The sequence below is a fragment of the Oratosquilla oratoria genome, chromosome 20 (assembly GCF_046742065.1).
Source record: "Oratosquilla oratoria isolate Oo_2021 chromosome 20, ASM4674206v1, whole genome shotgun sequence".
NCBI lineage: Eukaryota > Metazoa > Arthropoda > Malacostraca > Stomatopoda > Squillidae > Oratosquilla > Oratosquilla oratoria.
In genome coordinates, this window is record NC_134796.1 from 44,476,539 (window position 1) to 44,497,529 (window position 20,991).

Here is a 20,991-nt window from a genome sequence, read left to right on the forward strand (position 1 = left end):
TGGATGGAGGGCCATCCCTGTCTCCCATCCACTGCCCAGGTCAGAAGGAAGACATCAAGACAAATGAAATAAAATCATGCTCAGCTACAATAAACCAAACCCAATTCCAACTCTCCTCCCAGCCCTTGTTCCTTATCTACCTTGCTAAACTAGCCTCCAATGTTTTCATTCTTACAATCAGTTCAACTCATTTGTCTCATGTGGCCCTTGCTCTTTAGAAAGTCTGCTTAGTCATCTCTAATGCACATCATTAAACATTCATTTCATCCCAATTCACCTCTAGTGCACATCATTTGACATTCATTTCATCCCAATCCACCTCAACCAGCCAGTAAGCCTTTCTCTTCTAATCAAGGAAGAGCCTGTTCTTTACCTTCTATCTATATAGCAGGAGTTTCTTCCCCATACAAGGTAGCCAAGCCAAAGGTATGCACCCATGCCCACCCATCCCATTCCCATCCACCACCTTTGTTCCCCTCTCATCTTAGCTCCTCATGGATGACAGGTCATCCGTCTCCCACCCACTGTCCAGGTCAGAAACATTGCAGCAAGACATAGCACATCCATAGCAGAGCCACTTCACTTACACGATAACCCTCTTCCCTGTCCCCTCCTGCGGAAAATAGAGAAGACAGGGATCCATTTGGGCTGCATCAATATATCATCCATACACAACCACCCTCTATTCACCCACTCCTCTACTTTAACTAAAAAATAATTGGATTCTCACTCACGTGATTGTTGTCTCAGGTTTCTCTTACTGGAAATATGTGGCTTTTTAAGTCTTGGCTTGGTAACAGTTCCTGGGTTCTCCCATAGGGTGGATGCCAACACTCCCCAATATATATATATTTGTAAACAAAAACTTACTATATAACAATAAAACCAACAATAATCATCATTCCCTTTAATTGTATTTTTCATATAAAATCTCTAATTCATATTTGGCACAACAAAAGTAAGAGTATAAGAGAAAAATATGTATTTCATATATATGTAAAAATCACTGGGCATCAACAGTAGAGCAAAATAATATCAAAGGGTGTATTTATAAACTTTGCACTGACCAACCATCATCAACAACTTAAAAATTAGAGAGAAAATCTGTTTTACATAACAAATCTATTCAATATTATACAAAATACTATATTAGCACCTTTGATGTTAAATGTGCCCAAGTTTACATGAGCAACTACAAAATATGATTATCAATATACATTAAACCCTCAATATAACAAACCCCATTGTAACATATTTTGGATATAACAAACGCCATATTCCTTCTGAACTACTCACTGGTATAACACATCATTCTTTATAAAAATTTGAAGTTCACAAACAACCCTATAGTGACAGCATTTATGTAATCTACATTCACTAAAGCTTCTCTTTCTGGCATGGTTAGTATAGTACAGTCATGTAAAAAATACCTTGTAGTACATTATACTTCAATCCCATTATTGCATTTAAACATACAATATTTTTTATCAAGACATACATTCCGGTATAATGTACTTTTGGACATAATGTCCAACACTTCCAAATCAAGTGGTTCATTATACTGAGGTTTTACTTTACATTATACCTTCTATTATGAGTAAAACTTTTTCTCAATTTACCTAATACCCAGGTTAAAAACCAATTGTCTATCACTTTAAGTGAGTACCTTACCCACGTGTCTTTCATGATTGAGGTAGTTCCTCTTGGTGTCCTGTGGCCTCTTTAGTTCTCTCTCTTAAGGTTATTTTCATGTCTACTTGTTCTCTTTACCACATTCATCCTGAGAGGTGACCATGTTAGGAAAGGTTATCTGAGAGAAAGAGGTAATAGTTAAAATGACAAGAGTTAAGGGGGGCAGGGGCAACCGATAGCTGTCTTAAATAAGTATTATTTTCTATACATTCTATTGGTTAAGTGCTAGGTAATGAGTTTCAGATAAACTAAATGTTCCTGCTTGCCAGTCCCTGGGAAAACAAGTTTTGTTTTTAATCTTACCCCTACAAATGTTTTAGGGAATAAAATGTGTATGACCAGGCACGACATGTTTATAGGTTAATGTTCAGTATAGAATTCTACATACTTTTTTCCATAAATCTTTTGTACATTATCATTATGTACATTAAAAGGTTGCATATTTCATTATTCCATACAGAGAGCATGTAATTTAGTTCATCTATGTACCAAAGGCTTCTTCCCCCTAACAAGGTAAGTAGCCAATGGAGGTCCGAAGCTGGCAAGGAGACTGAGATGTGATTTCGTACATAATAAATTCAATTATCTCCTGTATCTTCCTCATATACAACAACATAGTCTCCAGAAGTATCATCCACATAACATGACAACAAATGGTCTTCCAGAAGCTTAGTGTTGGTAAAAACTTTGGAACAATTGCCACATATGTATTTAGTAATATCATCAACACTATGTGATGAAGTGCCCACTTCTGAAAGACTACAGTTACTATTCTCTGTAGATATAAAAACATTTCCCATATTCTCGTGCTCTTTGACCGACCTTCCTGAAGCATCCAATGAATTCTTTGTAACAAGAGAATCACCTTCATCTTCACTAGTTACTAAAGTATTTACTTCAATAATATTTAGAGCATTTTCCAGAGCTTGTTGAACTTCACTGTTAGCAAATGAACCAGAATCTGAGTTTGTTAACCTCATAATGTCATTTGGTTCACATTCTACTTTTACAGGTTTTCTTTTCTGTAATGCTGAGGTACTCGGTTCATTTAGAGCCATGGGTAGTGAATTCTCCGACTGTTTAGACGTCATATTCACACTGTTTATACTAATGTCACCAATATTGAATAAATTATTAACTTGAATTGCTTTGGTCATTACTGATTCTTTTTTACAATTTGATATCAGGTCAGTATCTACTATATTACCACTTCCTTTTGATAACATTGAATTCTGACTCACTTCTATCACACAAATATCTTTTCTCGATTCTTTATCATTACCTTTGAAACTTTCCCAAAAGTCTTCGCTATCTTCATCCATAACAGCTGAGTAAGTACTGTTACAACCAGCATGAGTATCAAGATGGGAAGCCAGACTGGTGCGATAAAGAAAACATCTTCCACACACAGGGCACTTATGAGTACCATTTCTACTAATCATTTCACTGGAGACCTCTAAGGAATGTAGAGAAACCAAATGGCTCTTAAGATGTGACGGAAAAAGAAATGTTTTGGAACAGATATGGCAGGCATAAGGTCGATCACCGGAATGAATCCTCTTATGGGACTGTAAGCCATATAAGGTTCGGAACGTAGCTTTACACATTTGACATTTATATAAGCGGGTCTTGTTATGAGAGTTGGCATGTCTCTTTAGGTCTTTTTGTATATAAAAAACCTTATTACAAATGTGACATTGGTATTCCTTCTCCCCAATTTTGTGCTTCCTTTGGATATGCTGCTTCAAAAGGTTTTTAATTTTGAATTCTTGGGAACAATATTCACACTTCCAGGATTCATTTCCATGTTTTAAATTTTCATGAGTTTGCAAAGAGAGTACACTACTGAGCTTTACACCACAAATCTTGCAAGTAAATGGCCAAGATTGTTTAGTTTTGTCTTCCAGATGGTGTAGCAAATGATTTTCTAAACTAATCTTGGTTTTATATGATGCATTACAGAATGTGCATGAAAATGTTTGATGAAATTCTGTGTTGTGCAAGTGACTCTCCAAATGATCTTTTGAAGTGAAAACTTTACCACAATGGCAAATTAACAGATCAGACTGACCTGAGTGAAATGTTCGTGTGTGCTTGGACAGTGCATTTTTCCTTTTGAATTTCTTATGACAAACATTACACGAATAAAGTTTAGTATCTGAATGTGAAACTTTGTGCTCCATCAGGTGAGCATAAGAACGAAACCCTTTCCCACATTCCTGACAGCTGTGAATTTTGCTCTTTTGGGCACTGGACCTTTTCTTGATGCCATTATCACAAAAGCCCATGGTAACACTTTTCATGTATAAATCCGTTTCAGTGTCACTTGATTTAATTAACCTAGTACACGAACTAGTTTCTAAATGGTCATCATACGATTTGGCATTAGTATTACCACTACAAAGATCTTCATTACCTACATCAAGATTTCTGTCTGAAATCTGTGTTATCAATTCATTACCATTTATTTGTACAGGCTTTACTTCAGAAATTTGTGAGTGCTCCCTTACATGATCTAGACAACTTTTTCCATGTATCATCAATGTCTCTTCTGACCTAAAAAAGTTATTACAGTATTTACACTTCCACTTTTGAATTTGTGAATGACAAGTTTGTACATGTTTGTCAAGATCTTCCAAACTAGTAAATAATTTTGAACAAAGTGAGCATACCACAGGATCAAATGGATGATGCATCTGCTTATCTGAAGAAATGGACATCTGAAGCATGTCATTCTTATTCTCAAAGAACCCTGAGTCTTTCTCACTATTAGTATTTTCTGAAAAAGAGAACTTGTCAGTTATTGAAACTACTTTTTTCGAAGATTCCATGGCCTTCAAACATTTGTCTTCAAACTGATCTTCAACAGTTTCAATCTGTGTCACTATATCCATATCAAGATCTTTTAAAGTAATATTAACATTCCTTTGATGATCACTGGTGGAACACTCATCATCTGAAATTTCTAAAATTTGTACAATAACATCTTCCCTGTTACAAAAGACATCCTTGAAATTTACTCCACTATTTATGTAATTAATTTCACAATTTTCATTATCATCGGGTTTCTTTGGATCTAATTTATGTAAATGATGGTGCCATTTAAGAAAACCTTCACTTACACAAGAGAAATGACAACCTTCGTTACTACAATATTTGTCTGAAGATAAATTATGACTATTTTTTATATGATTCTCTACCATATCCAAGGAAGAAAAAGACTGATGGCATAAATGACATATCAAATACTTGGAAGAACTTGGACAATTATGAAATTCATGTGGGTTTTCAACCGTCTCCTTACAAAAAGGACAATATTCTTCGTCATTTGTGGTATTGGTATTCTCCACCACAATGATATTGGCATAATTATTTCCTTCTGACTTTTTCCCATCATTTACTTTTATTTGATCCATCTCTCTGTTTTCTGCACTACTTTCTACAACTTGATGTGTCATGGCATCTCTTGATTCCGGTGTTACTTGTTTTTGTTGTGTCACAGCATCTCTGACTTCTGATGCTACTTGCTTTTTTTTCCTTATCCTCTTTTTCTTGATAATTCTCTTCAAATATCTCTTGTCCTTCCTATATCTTGACCATTTTCCATTTCTAAATCTGGTGAAAAATCTGTTATATTTTGTATTCCTTACATAAATATTTGGATAACTAATTTCATAAGCATGCTTCCTCTTACTTTTGACCTCTTTCTGATTTAATTTTCTTATTTTTTCCTCAGAACCCAATACCTCTGATTTAGTAACAGATGGCCTCTTTGTGGAAATGGAAGACTTACAACTCTCATCCACAATTTCTTTTCTACAACTTGGAAACAAATCTGAATCTGTGATGTTTTTGTTCATTACTTTTAGGATATTTTTCTTTACCTCTAAAGCAGAAATCTGATGGTAAGTATAATCTTGAATCAATTTTCTGCATTTTTTACATACCAGAAATTGCTCACAGTAACTGCTACTTCCTGCCAGAGTAGAGCCTTCACTACAAACCCCACATTCTTGATTGCCAGGAGTCGAAAGTAAACAGTCCCTTGCGGAAATATCATTCTTACATATTGTAGAGGAAATACAGTCATTGGTATCAGAAACACTTGGCAATTGTTCCTGCTTCCCCAAAGCATCCAGAGCATCCTTCAACTGCCTGTCATCTCTCAGTAATTGTATTTGTTCCTTCTGAATGTATGCAAGATCCTCCTTTCCTTGACTGCAAATACTGCAAGCCATACCCTGAAATAATTAAGTTAATATGTGAGGAACGACATCATAAAATCAATTTCAAACTTTAGTAACACTTTTGCTGGAATTACAAAAGAAATAGTATAAGCACAGAAAAAAAGAAAAGAAAAGAGAGATAAGTTAAAAAATATATATACAAAAGAAAAACAATAGCAGTGTTCTTCACCTATATCAGGACTTCTCAAAGTGGTCGATATCGACCCCCAGGAGTCAATGGAACCATTCAAGACTGAAGTGCAAGCCTCCAATGAACAAACAAGTAAGACACCTCATACTGATTTTGCCATTAGCATTTTTTCCTTGAATTAAAACTTAAATAGAGAGTGGATAGGAAATTTTAAACTTCATTAGGGGGTTGATGAGTTTGAGAACCCCTGATCTCCATGAATGACAATGAAGGTACAAGTTACACTAACACATCTACAGATTATGCAAAAATCCTGCTAATGGTTTATCATTTTATCAGCAATAACCAGAAAGTCTCTCTTTGGAGGACAATATTGCACCGAGAAAAGGAATTATCAAGATGGTAGAGGGGAGATTTAATAGAGGTAGCAGAATGGAGGAATGGTAGGAGTTTAAAGTTATCTAGATCTTTTTATTTTACTAGAGCTTCATCTCCAATTCATGAAAAAATGATTAACAAGGAGGACTGTAGGTTGTAAAAATATCTGCAGAGTATACTGTAAATGCCAAGAACCAAAAGCAGAAAAATAATTTCAATGACATAAAATGCAAAGTATTGGAAATAGGAAATAACTCCCATTAACTACTTCAGTACGAGTCAAATTATCACACACAGCATCAGCTGCAAAATGAATGATAAATCACACCACTCGCATTATAAAATATAAAGTCACTGCTGTATTACTAATTCTCTTTTACTCTGAGTAATAATAACCACAGAAAATGTGATCAAACTAGTTCACAGAATCTGGAGGTAACTCATGTATAATTACAAAAATATATATAATCAAGACACCGATGCCAGCATCCTCGTGTACCCACTTGTGCCACATGACGCCTATGTAGGTGTCATTGTACTGAAATGGTTAATGAATTATTCAACGAGGAGAAAAACAATTACAAAAACAAAAGTGGAGAAAGATCTGGAAGTGTTTATAAAGAATAAACTGTCACCTAGTAAACATTCCATCTATATACCAAAAGCTTCTTCTCCCTTACAAGGGAGGTAGACACAGTCAAAATCTGTGCACCCACTCCCATCCACCACCCTTTCCTCCCTCTCATCTTTGCTCCTCATGGATGAAGGGTCATCCCTGTCTCCTGCCCACTGCCCTGGGTCAGAAGCAATGCAGCAAGACACAGTGCATTCACAGCAAGGCTGGTTCATTTAATTGGTGACCTCACCCTGGTAAACATCTCAATTAATTAATCTGTTGCCTCAGGTCTCTCTTGCAAAGAAAAAGAGAAACCTGGTAAACATATCAGTAAGATATTGAGTGAGATATAAAGACCACGGAAGTATATAAAGGTGATTTTACCAAGAAATAAATAAAATCAGAGCATAACCCATCCTAAATTGGAAAATGCAGCAGTGGTATGATCTCTACACAAGGTGAAAAATATCTTCAAGATCAAGAGAATACAAACACCAATGATGAACATGGTTCCCAGCTTTGCAGAATATAGGTCATATAAGGAGAGGCTAGAGCACAGGACCTGCCTTTGATCAAAGAGAGAGAAGCTACTTGATTGCAGTGTTCAGGTCAATGAAGGGGTTGGACAGAACTGACCAAGATCTCTTAATTTGGAATGGGAGGGTGTCATAAGGTCAAGGGAACACATTGAAAAAGACTATGTTTGAAGGATATGAAGAAACAGTTTTCAATGCAGATGTGCAACTTCTAGAAAAGCATAGCAGATGATATAGCCCAAGCTAGAACCATATGGTATATAAATTTAAAACTAGGAATGATAATTGGAGAATAAGAAACAGGACTCCATGAGCACAGCTCCTTCCTTATATACTACAATCAGGTATATACAATAAGGTCCTGGTTGTATAGTGTCCCTGAAACATTACAGTTGAATTTGCATATAACATAGGACTTCATACCTTATGCAAAAACATGTTGTGCTATTTCTAATTATTCATCACAGTTGACTGCATGGAAGTTGTACATTTAATGTATGACATACAATACTTGATTTTGAATATGATGACCATAATTTCCTGACTCAGCTCTAACAAACAAGCAATCACTGATGCATTTTCTCTTTATTATTTCACTTCATTATGTCCAATTTTTCTTATAACTTGATGGTTTTCTTGGCATAATTAATGTCACTAAGGGGAGAACAGGGGTGGAAAGGGGGTTGGGAGATAGGGTTGATGAAAGAGTATTAGGATGGTTTGGACACATGGAAAGAATGAGTGAAGAAAGACTAGTAAAAGAAGTATGGAAGGCAGATGTGGAGGGAGTGAACATGAAGGGACGTCCTAGGATGAGGTGGATGGATGGGGTGAAGGGGGCTTTGGGGAAGAGGGGAATGTCTGTTGAGGAAGGACGGGAGAGGACAGAAGACAGGGGTGAATGGAGAAGGGTTGTATATGGATGATGTTGTGATGCATGAGGTGGAATGGGTGGGAGGATGGGGGGTGAGGTAGTATGTGTGAGCAAATTTTGACACAGCCTGAAGGGATTTCTCCCCGTCTTCTCCTTTATGCATGGGGGGACGGAGAGGGGGGGTCGCCGATTTAATGAAGCGGCCTTGCTGTGGATGTGCTGTGTCTTGCGACACTGCTTCTGACCCAGGGCAGTGGACAAGGTGCAGGGATGACCCGTCATCCAGGAGGTGCTAAGTTGAGAGGGAGGGTGGAGGGGTGTGGAGTGTATTCAGGGATGGAATGGGTGGGAATGATTTTATGCCTTTTCCTTTTTGGCTACCTCCCTTGTAAGGGGGAAAAAGCCTTGGTATATGTATGTAAGACATTCTTGGATGTCATTGATTTTTTTCTTTTTTAACATGATAATCATGGTACAGGTCATGAAAACAATGAATGTGGCAGGAAAAATGGTGGGAAAACATCAGTGTCATTTGGTAGCAGGCAGCAACACTAAAGCAACCCCCCCCCAAAAAAAAAATTATAAATACTTTTCTTTCTTTTCATTTTTGACAATCTCAAATTTGAATTACACAAAAAACTGATGAAAACCAGGACTTTACTGTACTGGCTTGTACTAGCAGGAGGGGAACAGTTGCCAGTTCTCAGCTCTCCTTGTGCAAAAATGTGGAGGACAGACACTTACACTGACAGAAAGCAAGATGTTTGCCCTGGTCCGGAGACAGTGTCAGCAGTCCCTCAAAGCAGTGGTGAGGATGTTGGCAGATTTTGAAGATGAGTAGCTGGGAGATGATTCTATCTGAAGTCTGTCCCACATGACACTTGCAGGTACCTGGTGTTGGCCTCTGAAAAAAATATATTTATAAACTCTTCATCTATGTTGTATAACATTTGTATTTCATGCATACTGTATATGATCACACCATGAAAATAAATCTCTGTTCCTGACTTGTAATCACTTTTTTTATGTTACTTAGGTCCCAAATAAATAAATAAATGCTATTAAACAGTTATAAGTTTGGGTTTGTAAAAATTCTAGGCTAGCCACTAGCATTCAACCTAATAAAATTTTAGAATTGCAGTAAAAGCAATTTATGTCATATTTTCGAGTGCAATTTGGTGCTTAAAATCATGCTTCATCAAATTCCAATGCTTCCTCTGCCTTTGGGACAGCAGAGCCACCTCTGACCACTACAACAGGAAGAACTGGGAATAGTGAACAGAATTTGTAGTTGGGACCCAGAACGTCATGTGGGAGATACTGATTGATCCCAGGATTGTGATCATGCCACCACTGTACGTTGATGAAGTAGTTTATGAAGGCTCTCAACCAGGAATCAGCTGCTTTTAAGTAATTTCTTGAGTTCTTCCCCAAGTTATCTGAGGCCAAAATCCAAAGTGGGATTTTTGTTGGACCTCAGATAGGGGTGCTTGAGTCTATCAAGTTCTCCAATATGCTCTGTAGGATTGAGAGAACAGCATGGAACTGTTTCATAGCAGTTGTCAGGGGCTTCCTGGGCAACCACAGAGCTGAAAACTACCAGCAGCTGGTTCAGGATCTGGTAAAGGCTTTTGGCATTATGAGATGCAGGATGTCCCTTAAACTTAATAAGCTGGATGCTCATCTGGACAAATTCAAGGACAATATGAGCAGCTACTCAGAAGAACAAGGCAAGAAATTACACTAAGATGTGAAAAAGATAGAGCAGAGGTACCAGGGCCACTACAATGAGAAAATGATGGGGGACTATATCTGGGGGTCGGTGCAGGAGTGCGACCTAGACTACAACCGCAAATCCAGTAATTTCTGACATGTTTAAGTTGCTTTATAACTGTCAGTTGTTTTAACTTGTTTGTTTTTTATAAGCTTGTGTCATAAGATAAATATATACTCTGTTGATTTAATTATATGAACTGATAAAAAAATCTTAAAAATATGAAATTTTCGATATACCAAAGTCCTGATCACAAACTCAAATGTTTGATCAAATGATAGTTTTTTTTATAATAATGGGATATAAGAAACCAGGAAATGACAGAACCAGGGAACAAAAAATGTGCTACACAGGTAGAATGAATAGAGTACTTTGCTAGTTGTCCTCATATACATATATGTATTATATGATTTATCAATTGTACATTTTTTTCAATTCCCAATTCATCAAAAAATCTGTTGACCCAGATATTTTTTACAGGAGACCCATAGCTCCCAGGTAACTAGCAACAGCCACCAAATTGGCCCGTAAACCACTCAAGGAAGAAACACTGCATTGTTCCCTGGGGGTAAGGGTGGGGAAAGTGAAGGATGAGGTGTTCAGTGTCTTCTGTATGATGGTTGCATCCTGGGCAGTTTGTTTCTGTAGCCAGATCTATTCTGTGATGGCATTGTTTTAGTGTTGGATGGTGACCTGAACAGAAGTCATGCTAGTAAGGTTCTTGCTTCTTTGAGAGAGATTTATCTATGGGGTTAATGTCTACAGAAATTTGATGGGGTTGGGAGTTGTGTGCTTGTTTTGTGACCTGAGTATTAATGTCTTTTTATGCACATGTGTTGTGTATTTACCTAATTGTAGTATACAGGAAAGGAACAACACTAGTGGGACCTGTGCTTTAGGTAGTAGGTTGTCATAAATGTTTGAATAATATGTTGTACTTGTAGGTTTTCATTATGGTTAGTTGGGTGTGCTTGTGTGATATAATGAGTTGGACAAATAAGGTCAAGGGATCTTGCATATAGCTGTGTACCATCATTTTCATATGATGTTTTATAGGGATAATTTTGGTTTCTGTATGCAGATGATTTATTGAGGTGGTTTTGGTGCATCCTGTTGTAATTTTCAATACTTTATGGTGTGTACATTTGCTTTCCCGATTGTTGGGAACCATGCTGTGAAAGCATGGTCAAGTGTGGTTCTTAAGAACTGTTTGCAAACTGTGATTACAGTTTCCTTCTGCTGACCAGATCCCATCCTTGATACTGACCTTCATATGTTTATTTTCTTGTTGGTCTTCATTACAAGGTCTTTGATATGTGGGCTGAAGGTCAAGCAAGTATCAAAAGTGAGGCCCAGGATTTGTTGGTTCTTTTCAAATGGGAGGGTTTGGCCAATTAATTTTGAGATTTTTTTTTTCTTTCATGGTAGTTTTGGGTGAACAATGTGACTGGTGACTTCTAATGAGAGGCTTCCATTTCTTTTTCCTTAAAACATGCTCTAGCTTGTCTAAGTATATGTGGGTGTTCTTAGCAGCTATTTCGTAGGTGTAATATTAGATTACTATTGTCAGGTCATCAGCATAGGTGAGCACTTTGGTGTTCTGGTGTGGGGAGATCGCTTGTGAAGTGGTTGAACTGTGCAGATGATAGTATGGCTTCTCAAGGGACTCCATTATACTATCTTTTAATATCAGAAATGTTATTGTTTTGGATTACTCTGCACTGTCTGCCAGCTGAGAAGTTTGTTAGCTAATTTTTATCATCATTATGGATGTCAGTCTCTGTAATATTTTTAGAGAGTGTGTATGAGAATTTTAATAACCTCCTTTCTGTCTATTACCACCATTACTGTTATTTCTGTCTTTGCTTTCTTATTAAATCCCTCCAAAACTTGTGTGATGCTTAGATATGGTGGATAGCAATGAGATTGGTCTAAAAGAAGCTGGGTTTCTTGGTGGGTTGTCTGGTTCAATTGTAGGTACTTGATGTAATTTTTTTTCCAGATTGTTGGAATTTTGGTGTGCAACTGCGAGTATCAGTCAAGGCCCAGGCATTTTAGACAAATGTTTGTGATCTTATCTTAGCCTTCTGTATGTTTTTTATTTAAATTTCCTTATTGACCCTTCCATATCTTTGTTGGAGAAGGGGTGGGGGGGTTATCATCTCTGTCTAGTTTAATTTTCCATATTTCTTTAGTTATTTTCATATTTTTTAGAGTTGTGAGTTTGAAACTTGTAACACCAGCAACTACATTTGTGTAACTTTTTGGTCCATCCATAATGTCATTAATTTAGATCAAGAACATTACTGGTGCTAAAACCGATCCACTAATAACTTCCTTCCAATCTGATATCATTCACAACTGCCCTCATTATTCTATTATTCAGGAGGTCAACTAATACTGCTATTATATAATGGAACTTCACAAATCCCAGCCCATGTTTGGCAATACAAATCCTAAATTTGCCTATAAATATGCCCCAGAAAACTAGCTGATATAATTTTGATTTATCCAAAATAAATCATAGTAGGGTCCCTATATTCAGATGGTTCACTATACAATATTTTTCTTTCTAAAAAAAATTAAGTTTGTATAACATGGCAAAACTTGAACAATAAACTATAAGTTCTAAATGCAATTGTCTCAGAGCACCCCGCGCTGAATAATTTTTATACTTATATTTGTGCTTTATCAATTTCTTTTACAGTGGAACCTTAGATAACAAACTTAATCCATTCCATGACTCCATTCTTAAACCAAGACATTTGCTAACCAAAATAATTATGGCAAATGACCCAAAGAACCACTGAGCTGGTGGAATTGTGTGGTTCACCATGGTTCACCATGGTCTTGGATCATGTGTTGGACTCATGATGAACAGCTATTACCCTTCCAGAAGACAGCTCAAAGCTCATATATGACCAATCTATGGATAATGCTGTGACTTCACATGCACACATACCCCCAACTCTCCGTCCACAAGAGTTGGGGTAATGACTCACAGTGCAGCGACACTGAAATTATTTCAGCCCTGGGCGGGATTCGAACCCAAACTACCGTATTTGCGGCCACAAATGCTACCATCGCACCATCGAGTCGTGTATAGGCATATATGTATGTTTGTACCCCAAAATATCATACATTAATAGAGACAAAAATATTTTGTTAAGAGATTTGTTCATTAAATGAGGTGCTTGTTATCCAAAGTTCAAATGTTTTATGTGGAGTTTGGATACAGCTTGGCATGAATTACCTCACTCATATGAATATTTCACTTCAAATATTAGGCAATGGAACAGATTATGTTTATATATTGAGGCTTTACTGCCAGATGACTTGACTTAACTATAGATTAAGATGTGCCCTCACTGTAGTAAATGCTTTACTCAACCTATAGTCAAACCTATTTTAGGCAACAGCTACCCAAGGATGTTGTTTTGTTTATTGTCAAAAGATTATCTTCTTTACTTATATTTTAGTCCCAGGCTCAGTAAAGGGTTCATCAATAGAAATTTATGAAAAATATCAGATGGCATGATAACATAATATCATATGATTTGGCTGACTCCTCCCTCACCTAATTCAATCTATATTATTCTGTATGCCAAACAAGATTGCTAGAATAGTAATTAGATAAGAACAGGGCATACAAACACATTAATATAATCTCTACCAAACTTTTCCCTTGCAAAGGCCTATGCCCCCTTGACATTAGATGGATACAATATTACATAGTACAACCTAAATGCAAATGAACAAAAAGGATTGCTATTGTATGTGAAGGAAGATGTAATGTGTAATACTGTAGTTAAGTACAAATTATTGTACTTGTTACTTGTTGTCATCATTCAACAGGTCCCACTCTGCCAATGGTACTCTGCAGGACCGTTCACATATAATTTCATAATAGAACATATGATTCACAAATAGTCATGTCATCAAAGTTATAACACTCAGATAATAAATACATCTTCAACTTCTTCTTAAAATTCTTCATATTCTCAATCCGTTTAATGTGAAGAGGAAATTTATTGTAGAATCTTGGAGTGGCAGACTTAAATGTGCGAAAACCTACAGTCGATGAAAATCTGGGTTCAAACAGTGTTAGTCTAATCGCTCTCTGGGTATTGATCCTTTCTTCTGTTGGTTAATTTACATGCAAAAGATTTCTTAAATATGACGCTGAACCATTATGCAGTACTTGATGAATTAAAACACAAATTTTGAAAATAATTCTGGCTTTAACCACTTCAGTACGACTCAAATTCTCACACGCAGCATCAGTTGCCATGGGTAATTTGCATCACACTACTTGTATTATAAAATATAAAGTTGCTGCTATATTTCTTGTTCTCTTTTACTCTGAAAACATGATCTCTTTTACACAGAAAACATGATCAAACCAGTTCACAAAATCTGGAGGGTAACTCATGTACAACTACAAAAAAAAAAATATACCGTATATAATCAAGACGCCAACACTGGCATCCTTGTGTACCCACTCATGCCTCATGGTGCTGTAGGTGTCATCGTACCAAAGTGATTAAAAGGCAAGCAGTGTAACTGAATCAACACAGGAGTAATCTTATCTCTCCGTGAAATACCCTTAACAAGCCTTGCAGCTCTATTTAAAATATTTTGTAATTTTTTCAGTTGTATCTTGGGCAAATTATAGTAAAGTGAATTACAATTATCAACTCTACTAATAACAATTCATCACAAGTTTCTGAACAGAACTCTCATTTTTTAATGAATGTAATGTTCTTTAAATGGTAGCCAGCAATCTTTACAATGTTATTAATTTGAGCATTTAGAGATTAATGACAGCCAAGTATGATACCTAAGTCACAAACTTTATCAGCAATACTAACTTGTAAACATAGCAGTGTTGAAATAAGATCCAGCAATGAATGTAATGCGATCATTATGTCAGTATACAGGCTTAGCAGTTCCATGGGTAATAATGCTAGACTACTACAACTTTTAAAAGAAATCAGTGATACAAGTTTCAAATATAAACTTGTACTGAATGACTTTCATTTCCCCTCCATAGACTGGGATATTTATACAATAGATTAGGGTATGCATGCATTCTCTGTCTTTTTATTGAAAAAATGACTGTTTCTTCACTCATTATATCAAGGATACAACAGGGATGAAGAGAGACAGCAGTGGTAATATTTTGGGCCTATTATTCAGTGGTGATGAATCAATTGTGGGAGAAATTCAACTAACTAGTCCATTGGAGAGAAGCAATAATGTGTACATTCAAGTTATGTGTGACCTACAGGACATGGAAGCAAATGTAAAAGACATGTACTATGAGTATAAGAAGGTTGATTACCACTGTATGAAGAGGAGCTTCAACATTGACTGGAGCCAATACCCACCACCATACCTATCAAAAGAACAAAAGTGGAGGAAATTTGCCACTGAATTTAAAGGAATTACTGATGATTGGGTACCAAAACGAAAGTTTAATAGTAGAAAAAGTATGAGAAAGAAGATCAATAATAACCAACCAATGTCTGGGCAACCCTGGAGAAAAATTAAACGGAAACAAAGGTTTTGGGTAAGACTGTCAGAGTTGAAGAAAATTGATGGGGCATGAAATGACATGGAATGTACGAAAGTTGAAACTCAATATAGGAGGCTAAATAATCAAACAAGACGGGAGACAAGAAATGCCACTAAATTCAAGGAAAGGAAGATTGTAAAACATGTAAAGGAAAACCCTAAAATCTTCTGGAAATATGTGTCATCAAAAACCAGAACCAAGTCAAGAATAGCAGATCCTTATAAGGATGAGAACAATCAGGTGAAAGCTACATGTGATGAAGAATAGGTGATGGTTCTCGCTAATAAATTTTCTCCTGTTTTTGTTAAAGAGCTAGAATAAAAAGTAATAAGGATTCATCCAAGAAATATATCCAGCCTGGAACATGAGAACCCAGTCTGGAACATGTGGAGATAACTTACAATATATGCTTAGGAAGGTACTTCAGAAAGTAAGAAGGAAAAAATCTCCAGATCCAGATGGGATACATCCAAGGATTATTAAAGATATGGCAGAAGAACTGATTGCTCCACTGAAAATATTATTTAGTAGTTTGCTAGAAGTAGTAGTTCCAGAGGAATGACACATAGCTCACATAACACCCATTTTAAGAATGTAAGTAAAAGTGATCCCAGTAAGCTTCACAAGTGTCTTCAGTAAATTGGAATTTGTCCTAAAAGAGACAATAACTGACCATACAAAAATGCAAAATCTATTTAGCAGTATGTAGTTTGGATTTATCTTGGACAGGTCTACAGTGCTCCAACTGATTCAGGTCCTAGATAAGTGGACTGATCCCATCAACAAGGGTGAAGCTATTGATGTTGTCTACTAAGATTTCATGAAGGCTTTTGACCGAGTTCCTCATAAAAGACTATTAGCTAAGATAAAAAGTTATGGAATTGATGGTGCATTGCTACAGTGGATAAAGAGCTTTCTGATGGGTAGATGGCAAAGTGTGATGGTTAATGGGGAGGCCTCAGACTGGAAGGAGATCACCAGTGGGGTGCCTCAAGGATCAGTGCTGGGTTCCCTGTTGTTTGTGCTGTTTATCAATGATCTCCCAAATGAAGTTAAGCATGGAAGTGAGATACATCTATACTTAGATAATAACAAGGTATTTAGAAAAATTACTAATGATAAGGACTGTGACAAGCTTCAGGATGATTTAGATGAACTACAAAAATGGTCTGAAAGATGGATGCTCAATTTCAACCCTGACAAGAATAAACATATGAGAATTGGGAGATCAAATGCAAATGTACATGAGTATATGATGCACAGAACAATTACCAGCACTAGCAAGGAGAAGGATACTGGAGTAGTAACAGACAACAACCTAACATTCTCAAAACACTTAGCTGAGAAGATAAACACAACACACAATATACAGTGATACCTTGAGATACGATCACCCTAACATACGAAAAATGAGATACGTTGTATTTCTTTTTTTAATTTGTGCCCTAACATATGATGAGAATTTTGAGATACAATGTGGTGACATGTAATAATTTGAAATGCCACTGGTAGGTGGCAGACTGTTTACTCAGTTCCCAACGATTCCCGATGCTTCAGTTTGTGTATTGTCTTCTTGTTTACATCTATGCTGTTTATTTGTCATGTTTGTGATTGTTTTGTGTATTATTTTGATTTTTGTGCATAAACATGGGTCTCAGAGGTACATACATACATACATATACCAAGGCTTTTTCCCCCTTTCAAGGGAGGTAGCCAAAAAGGGAAAGGCATAAAAACACTCCCACCCATTTCATCCCTAAATACACTCCACACCCCTCCCACCCTCCCTCTCATCTGAGCACCTCCTGGATGACGGGTCATCCCTGCACCTTGCCCACCGCCCTGGGTCAGAAGCAGTGTCGCAAGACACAGCACATCCACAGCAAGGCCGCTTCATTTAATCGGCGACCCCCCCCCTCTCCGTCCCCCCTTGCATATAAGGAGAGGACGGGGAGAAATCCCTTCGGGCTGCATCAAAATTTACTCACACATACTACCCCACCCCCCACCCATTCCTCCTCATGCAATCACAACATCATCCATATACAACCATTCTCCACTCACCTCTGTCTTCCGTCCTCTCCCTTCCTTCCTCAACAGACATTCCCCTCTTCCCCAAAGCCCCCTTCACCCCATCCATCCACCTCATCCTAGGACGTCCCCTCATGTTCACTCCCTCCACATCTGCCTTCCATACCTCTTTTACTAGTCTTTCTTCACTCAGAGGTAAGGACAAGAATAGTGAAAAGAAAAAACAAAACAAAAAATTATCTTGATGGAGGTAAAATATGAAATAATTACATAACATGAGCGTGGTGTGCAGGTGAGTGACTTAGCCAAAGAATATAGACACAATGCATCAATAATATCCATGATCATTAAGCAGAAATATGCAATAAAGAAAGTGCAGCCTTCCAAAGGCGTCACCATTATTTCAAAGCTTGGAACAGACCTACATAATGAGATGGAGCACCTACTTTTAATATAGATTAAGGAGGAGTTGGCTGGTGACTGTTACGGAAGCAATGATCACAGAAAAGGGTATTGCTATCTTCCAAGACCTTAAATGTGATGCAGCTAAGGAGGGAGAACCATCAGAAGGTATTGTTGGTGAGGAATTCAATGGCAGTTGCTAGCTCTCATTGCACTCCCTCCCTCCCTCCTCCTCCTGGCTCACACCTCCATTCACCACTATCACGTGTCTCTGTGGTATATGATAAATAATATTTATCACTATTATTCATTATTTTATCATTGTGTATCTATCTATAAATTGTGCTCGTTTCATGTAATTTAAATTTGTTTTGGGGTAATTTTGTATAGCTGGAATGGATTAATTCTAGTTCCATAGATTTAAATGGGAATAATTATTTGGAGATATATTTTTTTGACATACGATGGCAGTTATGGAAAGAATTCATTTTGTATCTCAAGGTATCACTGTACTGGGTATAATCAGAACATTTATATATCTTGCTCCAACTATCCTTAAAGCATTGTATACTGCTCTGGTGTAGCCTCACCTGGAGTATGCGAATCAAATCTGGTGTCGTCACCTAATTAAGGATATGGAGGCAATAGAGAATATTCTGCATCACGCAATGAATAGGGTACCACAAATGAAGGTACTCAACTATGAAGAAAGAATCAAGAAACTAGAACTGCACACACTGGCATTTATAAGATCAAGATATGCTCAGCTTGAGACATAAGATTCTTACCCAAAAGTATGACCTGGATTATACCATAGGAATTTTCAAGACGAAGGGCAATAACACTTGAGAAATTTCAAAGATCTTCTAGAATGGTTCAAGGCTCAACAAGAGAAAGTATACATTTTCAAATTGGGTTGTTAACTACTTCAGTATGAGTCAAATTCTCATATGCAGCATCGGTTGCCAAATGTACTATGCAACACACTACTTTCATTATAAATTAAAAATATAAAGTCACTGCTATATTACTCATTCTCTTTTACTCTCAGTAATAATAAACACAGAAAATGTGATCACGCAAGTTCACAGAATCCAGGGATAACTCATGTACAACTACAAAAAATATATAATTAAAATGCCGACACCATCATCCTCGTGTACCCACTCGCGTCCCATGACACCTATGTAGGCGTCATCGTACCGAAGTGGTTAACAATTGAAATGACTTGTCGGAGTGGGTGGTCAATGCAGAGTCAGTAATAAAACTTGGGTCAAACTTAGATAAAGTATGGAAAGGCCATGAACAAAAAATTTATTACAAGGAACACATAACCACCATGGCCAATAAATATGTCCAAAGTATTAACAACCACCTGGGTATGGAGCTGGAGTCACAGGTGTAAGCCTGTTCCAGAACATCATCTGAGAATATTACTCACTACCCCCAATTAGTCTGCTTCTTAGAACTTAACCATGAGTCTAGACATTATACCTAAATTTTCCTTGTTGCAGGGTAATGGCGAAACAATTTATGTTTCAATAGCTCTATCAAGCACAAAGTCAGGGAATAAATGTGGGGATTCTTCTTTGGTTAGGTATTATAAAGATTTACCAAGTTGTTTCTGCATACTCAATCAATACAATAGACAATTATGTTCTTGTCTGTACCACAAACTACATTCATGCTTATAATATTAACTGGGTACTTCAGATGACGGAACTTACGACCATATAAAAAATTAGATATTTCTTTTGGCCCCATAATCCAACCAACTTGGAATACTGACACCGTCATATCACATATACTATAAGTCACTGAGTATCTATTATTTAAACACTTTATTAGTAAGATTACTCATTTTCTTAACAAATAATTTCCCAAATTTCATTTACAGTCTTGTTTCATAAGTCCCGATAATAATAAGATAATTTATACTTACGATGATTCTACTGAAAATCGTAAACAATTTGTTCGAAGGAGTCAATTAACATTCATCAAGAGAAAAAATACATATTCCAATGATACAAATTAATATGTACATATCGATAATAACTTAAACAAATATCATAAAAACAAGAAAAATAAATAATAGTGAAATGTATACAACAGGAATACAATTGAGGGACAAGTCATTTTATTTAGTTGCAAAATCAGTGGAGGCTCAAATAAAAAATTATAGCTCATCATATCCATAACGAATATGTTCACTGTGTAGAACACAGTCATTTTAAGAACTTCGATTTTTTAGATAAAATATAAATCCTTTACAACGTGGTAATTTTTCTTTTATTCTGGCTCCCTCTAAGTTATTCATATTACGAATGCCGTGAATTCCTCATAGTAGCTGACGTCACAATTCTATATGAACGAATGAACTCAGGTGAAACTAAAAAAATCACCGATATCTTGTTTGCTAACGTGCAGATAAATGCACCAACTCGGTAGAAAGTTCCGTAGATTACGCTAACTGCAGGTTACATAAATGCTTGTCAGATAAGGCACATGTTTTCCCGTCAGTAGGGTGTGTGTTATACACCTAGATAGACAAAAATAAGCCCAATTAAGGGGCAAGTGAATTACCTGAGTCAATGCCCATCCAACCCCGCTCACGAACGTGTTTCTTGTGTGTATTCCCTGCCTTAAGGCTCGAGAAATGCCTTGAGAAGCCCCCCCCCCTCCTACTATATTTTCCCATTTTGAAGGAAAAATTTATGTCATTTCCCCAAGAGG

General features: G+C 36.8%; 1 protein-coding gene across 5 annotated transcripts; it reads right to left on the reverse strand.

Moving 5' to 3' along the window:
- Positions 1 to 905: 905 nt before the first annotated feature.
- On the reverse strand, positions 906 to 20,910 carry LOC143036522 (uncharacterized). 5 transcript variants are annotated; one of them, XM_076203981.1, is made up of 3 exons: positions 20,842 to 20,910; positions 9,218 to 9,377; positions 906 to 5,933 (listed from the first exon to the last, which is right to left on the reverse strand). In XM_076203981.1, the coding sequence occupies exon 3, from the start codon at positions 5,928 to 5,930 to the stop codon at positions 2,271 to 2,273; it is 3,660 nt and encodes a 1,219-aa protein (XP_076060096.1). In that variant the 5' UTR covers positions 5,931 to 5,933; positions 9,218 to 9,377; positions 20,842 to 20,910; the 3' UTR covers positions 906 to 2,270. The 5 variants fall into 5 exon arrangements, with proteins under 5 accessions (XP_076060096.1, XP_076060095.1, XP_076060098.1 ...); XM_076203980.1 differs by lacking the exon at positions 20,842 to 20,910 and adding an exon at positions 20,201 to 20,311; XM_076203983.1 differs by lacking the exon at positions 20,842 to 20,910 and adding an exon at positions 19,986 to 20,155.
- Positions 20,911 to 20,991: the final 81 nt, after the last annotated feature.

What these genes read in the sequence shown, in the direction of transcription:
- LOC143036522 (XM_076203981.1), bottom strand. Translation starts at nt 5,930, where the DNA reads ATGGCTTGCAGTATTTGCAGTCAAGGAAAGGAGGATCTTGCATACATT.